Below are 11,369 nucleotides of genomic sequence, written 5' to 3'. Positions count from 1 at the left end.
ACACACACACACACACACACACACACACACACACACACACACACACAAAAAATATCAGGTCAGATACCTCCACAGAGACATCCAGGTGGGCCACAAAGTATTTGCCGGGGGCCGGCCTGAAGAGAAGGTAGAAGTAGCGCCCCACCAGCCCCAGAGACTGGTTGCTGTTTTTGGGTACCAGGATGCAGCTGTTGGCAGGAACAGGACCCCTGATCCTGAACACTGAACACTTCAGTCTCTTGTCCTGGGGGATTTCAGGACATAAAGTAAACCAACTTTAGTCTGAAAAGTGATTCTCTCCACAAGGTTTTGTAGCTGACAAGAAATTCAAGCACAGCTACCATGGGACACTACACACTTTGTACAGCCACCTCTCAAGCCTACAGCAGTGTTTGATATTCAAAAGATAGTTCGGGGGGTAAAGTATAACTTTAAACATAAGTATAACAGTGTGTAGCCAGGTTACCGTGTATGTTGACACGTCCCCTTGTTTTGCAGACCTTTTCCAGTCTTCAACTTTGACATGTTTGAATATGTTGACGTAAGGATGCTGCCAACCTGCACAAGTCAAAACAGGGTTCAGTAACAGCATGACCTGTCAAGTTACGGCTTCTATCTCACAGCCTCTGTTGCTTTAAACACTTTAAAGTTCGTTTTACCTTTAGAGGCCATTGGTGACGAATGTCGCAAATGTGAAGTCCACCTGTTGCTGTCTCAGTCTTGCTTCAACTCGAGCAGCTGAGACATTAGCTTGCAAAAAAACAAACAGCTGTATGACCGGAAAAGCTCCTTCTCCGTTTCCGACAGACCACAATGATAATGTACGTAGTTTCACATCATTATGACATGAAAGGGCTTTTTTCCAGTTCTCCCGGGTTAACGTTACCGAGAAACAACAGTATTGATGTGACTTGAAGCTGTTGTTACTGCAGCACTCACATCCTTCCCGCTCCAGCCTCCGCCGACAGGACGACGTTTATGACGTCTTTGCGTTGCGTTCCCTGGCGCTTCTGGGTAATGAAGTTCGCACTCAGAGCCAAAAAGGAACGCTAAAGAGAAACACCCAAATTCAAATGCGTGTTGTAAAGAAGACATGTGGAGTTCTGGTGTAGATTAACTTTGACATTTACAACCTGTTTTGGGACTTATGTTTTTGTTGACTTTATTGCTTTTGTTCACTAGCCTACTATTCATTCTATCCATCAATCATATCAAGTGATATAGTGATCACCTCCTATACTTTCTTAGATAATGAATTACCCATCCTGAAAGAACTTATGCACCGCTTCCATCACACATCAAAAAAAGTCAACGTAAACAAATGTCCTTTTATTCATATAGTCCAAATGTATCTTGTATTGAATGATCACAATCACATATTCACATATTCACAATTTTACAACTTACATAGTAACAATCACTAATTCACAATTTTACATATTCACAACAAACCACATATCATTTTTTAAATATACAGGGAATGCCAAAATGTATTCAATCTGAATCTATATTTACAACATGTGGGAGTAACTCCACCGGGTCTTGAAGGTGAATGACGAAAGGCACCTGCATTACTTCAGACGATTGTCCAGTGTCAACCTGATTCCCTTGCTGCAGGCCTTTGTCTTTATTTACCTCTGATGGACAGTGCAGCGAAGAAGCATCAGGCTGTGGGGAGGTTGTTGGAACTTGCCGCCTAAAAACAAGTGAACTCTTAGGAGTGGGTGAACCATCAGGTATCGCCCTCATTGTTGTGGCGGAAGATCTGTTGCGCTCTGGCACTGTGGCGATGGACAAAGTGTCTACTCGAGGGTCAAGAACGGCTAGTCACTGTCCACAGCAGACAATCTCAGCCTCTAGCCTCCAGCTGCGTAACTTCCTCTTCAGCTCTGTCCTAACCTGCACCCAGAGTGGAGAGGGGAGCCATTAGAGTTAATGTGTCATTTTGTGTAATTTTGAGTCTGATGCTTGAAGATATAGAAACTGAATAATCAATCACCATGGTATTAATAAAGTCCATTAGACACTGAACAGAAATGGATGACTTAAAATAATATTTATTCTAATGCATCCTTGGATGATCTGTACAGCTTCCCGTCCTCACCAGAACCCTAAAGGGGTTTCTTAAGAAGATGAAATTAGATTATCACTACCATTATCAGGATTATTTACTGTTTCAATATGATTTAAGACAGAGTCTAAAGGTTTACATCAATGTAGATTTATGTATGTCATCTCTCAGATACTGTGACTGGTACTACGTTAATCTTCTTTCTAGGATACATAAAATGAAATGAGAATATGAGATGTAACAACAAACCTCTTTATTGGCATAGCAATAGAGCACAGCCACCAGAAAACCCTGCAGAGAAGTCACCGAAAAGTCTTGTTAACTATCTTTGCTGTACAAGAACACATTAGATAATGTCTGGATGGTTACATTGTTTTAAAGTTTCAGCTACTCTCAGGTCCAATTGAACCTACCTGAAATGAATTGAGGAAAAGGGTGAAGAAGACTTTAATGTAGCGCAGAACACCTGTTATCTGCTCATCTGTCGCAAAGATGAATATGATCTCATGAACCCCAAACAGCGGGATGAGGGTAAGGGTTGCCTTGGCAAGCCTGACGGGACAAATCAATCAGTAGAGTCGTGGTTTGAGAAAATAGACAAAAGATTAGAACAAATCTAATTCATCATCATTGAAAATATTCTGAGACAACTTGCCGAAGTTTGTAATCAGGATATCCACTCTGGTTGCTGGCTCGTAATTTCGAAAGAATGACCTTCAGGATCTTCATGAAAATCAAAAAGTTGATCTGTTGATTAGAAAACCTAAACATGAATTGCTGTATCCAGAGCGAAACAAATGTATGTTATGCAATATATTTTACAGAGGAGACCAACATGTCAGATGACGACTCGTGCACTGAGAAGGCTTCCTTACAAGTGAAGCAAGAAGGATTGGGAAACGAATGATCCACCAGTAGTTCATGTTCTCATTGACAGCCCAACACCTGAGAAGGAAAGGCAGCTGTTTGTAATTTATCAAGGGAGCAGGCACATGGGGAGACTAAGACACACGCACACACACACCTGCACACACACTTACTCTTTATTTTCTTTCAATTGCTTCATCACTACCCAGGGAACCACAAATAGAAGTGGAGTTCCTAAAGACAGAGAAGATTGCAGGATTCAGTGCTGTAGGCGCTTTCAAAAACAGCATCACACGTGGATGCTGTGTAAATCTCTCCATGGCATGCATCTGTAAAAGCCACACTGCTGTTATAGGGTGTGCTCTGTGGTCACTTAAGAAAGTACACAAAGAGGCACAAAGAGATGGCACTTACCCCAGCCAAGACAGATGTAAGGTAAGTATTTGTTATTGTCGATGAACACTGAGGCAATAAGCACAGAGTACAAATAAATTGCCTCTCCAAAGAACCAATAGTGATTGGCCAGGACACAGTACTGCATCATTACCTGTGCTACCCTGCAGCCAATAGCAGCCTGGAGGAAATCAACATGAAAAATTGCACATTACAAAAAGGTTAATGTTTAAACTACAACAAATAACAACAGTAAACCATCACCAGTACAGTTCAAGACCCACCTGGTGACTGAGCATCTCACTTACATCTCCGTGTTTCATGATTTCTCTTCCCCAGTGGCGTTCCAGCATGGTGTCCTTAATGATAACGGATACAGCTCGCAGGATGAGGGACATGAAGAGGTTAGCATGAATGTAGTTCCTGGTGCAATGCAGTTTCCTGTGAGGGGACAAACCAGTACCACAAATTAGACCCTTTAAATATGAATTTGTATACAGCATCTTAGTTCTTGATTTTGTCTTTGATTTTTTTGATTTTTATAAATGTATTGTTTGGTCACCCTTGAATCACTTCACTTCTTCCTCTCTGTGCACGCTAAAGGTTATAAAATTAGTCACATACAACTGCAAAATTGGGTTCTGTTGATTCCGTTCAACATTTACTTAATAATACAACCCTTGTTACCTGCATTAATATTTGATTGTCATGATTGTTGAAGATGTGCAATTTCTTTGGTATCTGATTTGTATTTAGAATTAATGTTGCAATCAGTTATCTGATTGGCTATTTGTTATTTACCTATTTACCTTGTCTAGCTTACCTAAAGCTCAGGAGAATGATAAGAGCCGTTACGAGCGTGAAGAGGGACAAGGAATAGCCGACCGTGTACAACATCTTGAAGCTCACCATCAGTTGTTTGAACCACAGCTGTGAAGACAAATCCACACCCATCACTTTTGGGAAGTAGAACCTCATAACGTCTTTTTATGGTAGCGGTTTACAATATAAAGATGAAAACAATAAAAAAAATATAGTTTGATGTAAAATCCACCCTAAAGATCTATTGGTAATGCACCTCATTAACCTATTTTGTATTTTTCACATAATATTAGGTATAGACAAGTTTATTTATACAGCGATTTATCATAAACAGAGGGCATCAAAGTGCTTTACTGGCAAAAAATAAATAAAATACCATAATAACTGAACAATTACACGCTGTGGAAAAGAGAACAGTCTTTAGCTTGGTTTCAAAAAATGGCTACAGTTGGAGCATATCTTAGTTCCAAAGGGAGCTGACTCAATCAGGGCAGTATAATAGCTGAAAGCCGTTTCACCACATTAAGTAGGGTCTTCAAATTGATATTATTTTATAATTAACTGGAAGCCAGTGGAGAGATCGATTCCTAGATCTGTATTCTAGCAGCGGCATTTTGAATGAGTTGCAACTGTCTAATGGTCTCCTTGGGGAGACCAGTAAGGAGTGCCTTACAGTAGTCCACCCTTCATGAAATAAAAGCGTGAATTAACTCTTCTAAATCCTACTTAGACACAAAGTTTCTCATTTTTGCCATACATTTTTAAGATGCCAAAATGCTGACCTAAATGTGGTCACTGCTCGAATGAAAGATGTGACTGTTGTCTGGAAAATATGCCATGGGAAAGAGAGAGAGGTGAGAGCTGAAAGTCATAAACCTATCCAGACCTTCCCTTTGTTAACACTCACAATCTTGCAGACATGAAGCCTTGCCAAGTAATGTTCTGATGTCAAATGCTGATAAAGCCAAAGTGATGGGATTTTGCTTTCGAGCTTGCTCTGTGCACTGGCAGCTGCAACTATTAGTGAACTTTTAGAGGTCTATTTTAAAGGCATTGTACATCCACATATAAACACAATATTATTGACGTTACTAATATATATTTTACTCTTGTAATTTACATATTTATAGGCATTTGAGGCAAACTTGTGAGTATTTAGGATTTCATTGTTTAACGTTTCTTTGTATTGGCAGAAAACTTTGTAAAACAGCTGCATAAAAATAATATCAATAGATAATAAAGATTATACTATAAAACCAAGTTAATTGCAGATGGATTCCTGCCAAGGATTCCTGTCACTATTGCAAAGGCGAGTCATGTTAGGCTTAATGTCAATAAGAGTATCTGTCAACTCCTTATTGTCACCATTATATTCTTAATTAATCAATTAGTGTTTAATTTAGGCTCGAACGGTTTGCCCTGTTCTGATGTGGGCCTATCTTTCTATATGTCTCATTATACCTCTTACAATTGATGCTAATTGGCATCAAACTCATATGGGTTCATGCAGAGTTTGTTCTATTCCTTTAGCTGTTTACATGATGGCTTTGGTCAGACAAGAAACCACCCCAGTTTCAGCACTGCAGTGAGCGCTAAACAAAAGGATTTGTCTTCCTAAATATATAACAAATAATAATAAAGAATATACTGTCGTACAAATGTTTGAGCTACAAGATGGTTTCCCGGCTCAAACTAATGAATCCCCAGGCTGGTGACATTTCGGTCGTTGTACCTCTTGAGACTTGACCTCTTTTTCCTCCTCACACTGGGTCATGTCCCTCCACACCTGCCCGTAGTCATCTCTCTCCCAGAGGGCGTCAGAGCCACACAGCTGACGCACAACACCCTGGGACACTGGAGGAGAAGCAGTCAGTCAGTCCGTCAATCATTACCTGCTTACTCATTATTAGAGTCACAGGGGGTTCAAACCATTGCTGTCATTCTCAGTGTCAGTTGTGAGGATATAAACGTTAAGTTCTAGGGAAATTGAATATCTTGAGCAAATTTCCACTTAACCAGCATCCAATACTGTTGGTTAAACACCCACCTCGCCACACATCAAAAACATACTCAACAAGAAATACATTTATATTTCAGTTTGTTCTGTCAACGTTAGACTCACTAAAAGGGTGAGTTACCTTGATCATACCAGGGCAGGTAGAAAGGACATGAGATGTTGACCACAGAGCCAGCAGGACTATCTGGCCAGCAGGCGTATCTGTCAAATGTCCTGTTACAGAACAAGCCAGCTAGGAAGACAAACCATAAGAAACTGAAACGATATACCTGTTCTTCAACAAATAAGCCGTAGATGATCCTTTTTGGTGCAAATTTAAATGGCATAATTTGACATTTTCCTTGTTCTCTCTCCTCCCCTTTTCCACCTCTTGCCATATTCCATTTTGCATGAGGACTCTGTATGAAGGGAGTTATTCCGTACCTTGAGGGAGCGGCTCATTTTCTATCATTCTGACACAGTCTTCTTTGTACTGGACCCACTTCAGATAAGTCTCCTCTAAGACTTTCCCACTGGCCATCTCACACTGTAAGGGCATTTCCAAAAGAAAATACTCAAGAAAGTCAAGTCCAACATTTTAGCCTTTTTGGAGGAAAGAAAGTTCTGCAGTTGGGTTTACTTTGAAAAGCATCCTTCTCTGAAAAGACAAATTGATTGATATTATATTTCATAAAAACTAACCTTTTGCACTTTGAGAAAGAGTAGGCACACCAAAGCCATTATGTTTTGTGTCCTGTCCATCGCTGCAGACTTCATCATTGGAAAGACAGAGGAGGAAGGAAAACAGAACAGCTTAGACAGCTTAAGGAGTACGTTTGTTTTCAAGATTTCAGTTAGTGCTGCAGCCAAATTCACGGTTCAAACACATTTTAGGGAGTGCCAGTTCATCCGTGTGTTGATCTGCATTAACCATACAACTGCAATAATGTTCCAATAATTTCAAAATGGACGTTCCGAGGATATTAATCACCACCTATTTCAACCAGCTCTCAATATGTTTCCTAACACAAGAATTTACATTTTCTAGACAAATCCCACTTTGTTGAACTGAGTCACAGAAACTACATAACTCACTTTCATGAAACTCTGTAATAGCGTTTGACTTGAAAAGCCTTTTGCTCCCTCTCTCGTGACCAGTGTAGATGTACAGGTTTGAATCCCTTATGCAGAGGATTTAAACATTTCTGACTGCGATGACTCCTAAAGGTGGTTAATGGGTTCAAAGTGATGCACAGTATGCTGTGTCCTATACAGTACAATTCATCAACGTACTGTATATTGTTTTATAATTAATGGTACTTTTCTGTTTTGTATTAGACATAGACACAAACTGCAGGGACATTGAGGTGCCGCTGCCAATTAAACAAAGAAAAAGTCTTTGACTTCAAGATTTGTCTGGAAAATGTATTGTCTGGTTTCAACAATTTTGATAAAAATAAGCAAAAAGAAAGATATAATAAACATTCTGTTTAAGGAAATGTTTTCACAACAAAGTTTATTATTGTAAATAACCCTCTTATTGGAAAATCTAGAAACTATGGATATTCTAATCATTACACACGTTGCTTCAGTTGTGTCCATTCTCGGTGTGTGTTGACTGGAGGTTTCAAGTTTCCACATCACTGGATGTGGAATTTGCATACTGGTGCATGATTGATTTCCAGATGTCAGTTAATCATCTTGAACGCACAAGTTTTAAAATGAGATTCAAGGTGAGCACAGTGAAACTTTCCTCCCTCAACAGATTAATGTGAAAATCATTCTGCTCAGTGAAGCTCAAACAACCAAGCAAGCTCGCATTTTAACTTCAATTATGGCAAAGTACCTTTTCCATAAATGAAATCTTGTTTTTGTTACTCATTAATCGGAATACTGGGACCTGAAGATTTACTGAAACACACCCGGACTGTCTTGTTTTTCTGGAAACACAACAATATGCCATCAGAATAATATCAAGGATTCTAAAATCCACACTCTATTACCATCATTATCACTGTGCACATTTGTTTCACAGGCTCTAGTGGATGTTCATTCACAGTACAGGATGTAGTTAGTCAAATGTAATGGCTTGGTTGTCTGTGGTTAATAATTACTGTGATGATGTCTTTAAACCAGGCACCCTCTAAATTTACAAGTAATGTGTTATTCTGAAGTCTATAATTTACAAAAGATAGGCATTCCTCCTTGAAATTGGAGACATGATGTATTTGTTACAACAATGATTGGGTGGGTTCTTAATTTACTACGACGTGTCCTGTGTATTTATCCCTCCTGCAGCAGCTGTCTGTCAGATAATGGCACAGTGCATTACTCTGCGTGAGAACAGTTGAGGTAAAACAATTAAAAAATCGAATACAATTAAAACAGATAACGTCAATCGCAAAACATATAAATGATGAATAGCTTTTTAATTCTAGGAGGAGATTATCATAAGGCATCTTGTTTCTTTTGGTCCATTTTCTGTCAATCAAGATACAGAGGCAGTGTAAATTACCCACAGGACTTGGATGAAATGTTTTTTTTGTGTTTGTGCAATTCGTCAATAAATATGATTGTGCTGATGAATATCTGAGGTTGGCAGTGTTCCCTGTGGCCCTGCAAGTGGAACCACATTTATTAGCATAGCGAGCTCAGAGGGCCCCATGCACCCATTATCTGTGGGGGCCTCGCCTCAGGCTCTCAGCGCAGCCAGCCGCTGTGTCTCAACGGAGTACCAAAACACTGACTTGATTTAGGTATTGACAGTCATTGCCTTTAGCAGCTCAAGGAATGAGACCACATTGGGATCTCCAGGAACTGCCTCATGGTGGGTTCTCTTTGGTGTGACATGATTACAGGAATCATGATGTGACTTATTATAGCAACATCGAAACGATTTGAGTGGCTAATAACATCAGTAACAATATGTCATTATCTAAAGTCAGTAGTGTGTTTCCATAAAACCAGGGCTTTACACAACCTCTTTTCTCTCTCACACACACACACACACACACACACACATACACTTATTGGCTGACACCATCAGGTTTAAACCTAAACTGTTAGGTTATCAAAAGAAAAACAGTGTTAAAATAACTGGTGTGACTCAACAAGCTGTGAAGCTTCTGAAGATTTTTAAGGGATGTAATGCTGACTGTGTCATCATAAGTTCCAAAGGTGACACAAAACAACACTGTTGAGCAAAATGAAGATATAGAGTGCAAACACACCTCAAGCACAATTTATAATGCTTCTATAGCTGATGGTGCATGCAGTTTTGCTATACAGGCTTCTTTAAAGAGTTGACTTTGAAAGACTGCAGGCATTAAATTCCCTTAAATTGGACAATTAGACAATAATAACCTTTTTAATATATATATATATATATATAATCCACAGTGCTTTGCCTAAATCAAGTTGTAAGAAATAGCTTCACAATCATTTCAGTGAGAAATAGAAAATAAAGATAATGCACATACGTATAAAAACCCCTCTAATATTGTTAGTCAAGTTTATTTTTCTTTATTATGGTATTAACATTTTCCTTAAAATGTATAATGCCTTACGGATAAATCCCTTTTATTTTGGGACGTACTCTGCATAAAACAGTTCTAGTTGGCTGAAAACAAAAGAAGAGAAAGCATTCGCGTGAGACTTACAGTTAAAAGGTCCGTTGAAAGGGAGAAAGCTGCTGTCAGAGATGCGGCGGTGAAGAAACGCTCCGTCTTGAATGGTGCTGCGTGACGTACTGCACCTGAAGCCGCACACAGCAGTTTGCGACACCATGCAGCGCAAAGTTTACATCACTTAGACCGGTGTTAAGTATAGCCTATAGAGGCAAGCAGCTATAGGTACTATTTCTTGAATGCGCACAGAATCAGCGATTGATACAATGAACACAACATGCTTTCTCCACTGAGATATGTTCAGCATTTCCCTTCAATGTATTAAAACACGACAAAGAAGTGCTTCTGAACACGCGGCTCTGCAGGAGCAAAATAACGCAGCAGAATGGGTCCATTATTGCAAAAATAATCCGTCACAGCTTTTTTTGTGCGTTCTTTTTGTATTTGTCACGGGTTGTTAAATCAAGGGACTCGTGAATCCTGCAAATCATTAAATAACCTATAGATGAATTAGCCTGAGAAACATCTCATTCATCAAGTTGTTACTGAACAGAAGTTCCTTCTATAATCCATATTATCACCATACAGACCACCTACTGATAGTCATGCAGTGGCGGAGTTATACTGTTTGAGGGGCAGGGCACAGAGGGCACTGCGGGAAGTGGGCCGAATTTATCATGTGCTTTTTTTTTACATATTGGGCAACCATACTTTAACATGTTTATCTACAGATTCATCCAAGAGGGCACCTTTGCTGTGTTTTATTTTGATCATGACTGGACTCGTTGAGTCAATTGGGTCAAAGTCTGCACATAGTGTGATCTTGTTAGCACCCATAACTTTCCCACACATTACCAATACTGACACATGAATGTGTGAGCGTCTTGTTACTTGGACATAATTACAAGGAGACAAGCTCAGACTGCCAGCTTGTGCTTGGTGGCCTGTGGTTTTAAAGTAGTAAAGTAATCAAATGGATTATTAAAATAACTAAGGATCATCTAGCTGTGTTCAATTTTGGATCTCTCCTGTTAGGATTAAGATTTTTTTCTGGGTATAATTTTAGTGATTTATTCATTGTCTGGTTTAGGTTTAATCAAGTGCTGAAACAAATATGGGTTTATTAATCATCTGCATAAAATCATACAATTTTGATCATCTTTAAATGTTGAAATCATTATTCAAGCAAAAATCCAAAACAGTCAAAAGTGAATTGCCTCTTTTTCTCTGTTTCATTTCATTTGTAAATAAAACATCCCTGAGTTTTGGAGGTTTGGGCAGACAAGACAAGCAAAGTGAAGCCATCACATTGGGCTCTTGGAAGTCATGAGGGCGTTTGACAAGATCCTATTTTTTATATAATGTTTACTAAATTAATAAAAAAAAAAATCAAAAGATGAATTCATAATGAAAATGTGTTACGATTATGTGTGTGGATTCAGTTTAATTATAGAGTTTGGATTTTCTAAAGATAGGGTTGAAAATTGAGTCAAAGTTAAGGTTGTTTTCTTGCTAAAAGTTATAGCTTAAAGACCTGTGCTAAGCTAAGCTAACTCAGTAGCTTCATATTAACAGTGCAGACAGACTACATACT

The 11,369-nt window shown here is 39.0% G+C and overlaps 2 protein-coding genes across 3 annotated transcripts in view; both read right to left on the bottom strand.

The window, feature by feature from the left end:
- wdr90 (WD repeat domain 90) overlaps nt 1-956 on the bottom strand; it is a 16,346-nt gene extending 15,390 nt beyond the window's left edge. For both annotated transcript variants that reach the window (XM_031843348.1, XM_031843349.1), the window contains exons 1-3: nt 660-956; nt 467-558; nt 68-244 (exon numbers count right to left, since the gene is read on the bottom strand). In XM_031843348.1, the coding sequence (XP_031699208.1) occupies nt 68-244; nt 467-558; nt 660-672 (282 nt within the window). In that variant the 5' untranslated portion in view covers nt 673-956. The remainder of the gene's footprint in view (nt 1-67; nt 245-466; nt 559-659) is intronic.
- A 653-nt stretch (nt 957-1,609) lies between these two features.
- On the bottom strand, nt 1,610-9,968 carry LOC116381662 (glucagon receptor-like). The gene is made up of 14 exons (XM_031843975.1): nt 9,809-9,968; nt 6,852-6,920; nt 6,594-6,696; nt 6,292-6,402; nt 5,886-6,007; nt 4,155-4,261; nt 3,616-3,772; nt 3,353-3,512; nt 3,112-3,172; nt 2,947-3,016; nt 2,727-2,818; nt 2,485-2,623; nt 2,321-2,362; nt 1,610-1,899 (listed from the first exon to the last, which is right to left on the bottom strand). Exons 2-14 carry the CDS (start codon nt 6,909-6,911, stop codon nt 1,828-1,830), a joined length of 1,296 nt encoding a protein of 431 aa, XP_031699835.1. The 5' UTR covers nt 6,912-6,920; nt 9,809-9,968; the 3' UTR covers nt 1,610-1,827.
- Between the last annotated feature and the right edge of the window lie 1,401 nt (nt 9,969-11,369).

Source organism: Anarrhichthys ocellatus, unplaced genomic scaffold (genome assembly GCF_004355925.1).
Source record: "Anarrhichthys ocellatus isolate YVR2014 unplaced genomic scaffold, GSC_Weel_1.0 scaffold4, whole genome shotgun sequence".
NCBI lineage: Eukaryota > Metazoa > Chordata > Actinopteri > Perciformes > Anarhichadidae > Anarrhichthys > Anarrhichthys ocellatus.
This window is presented reverse-complemented; position numbering and strand designations above follow the sequence as displayed.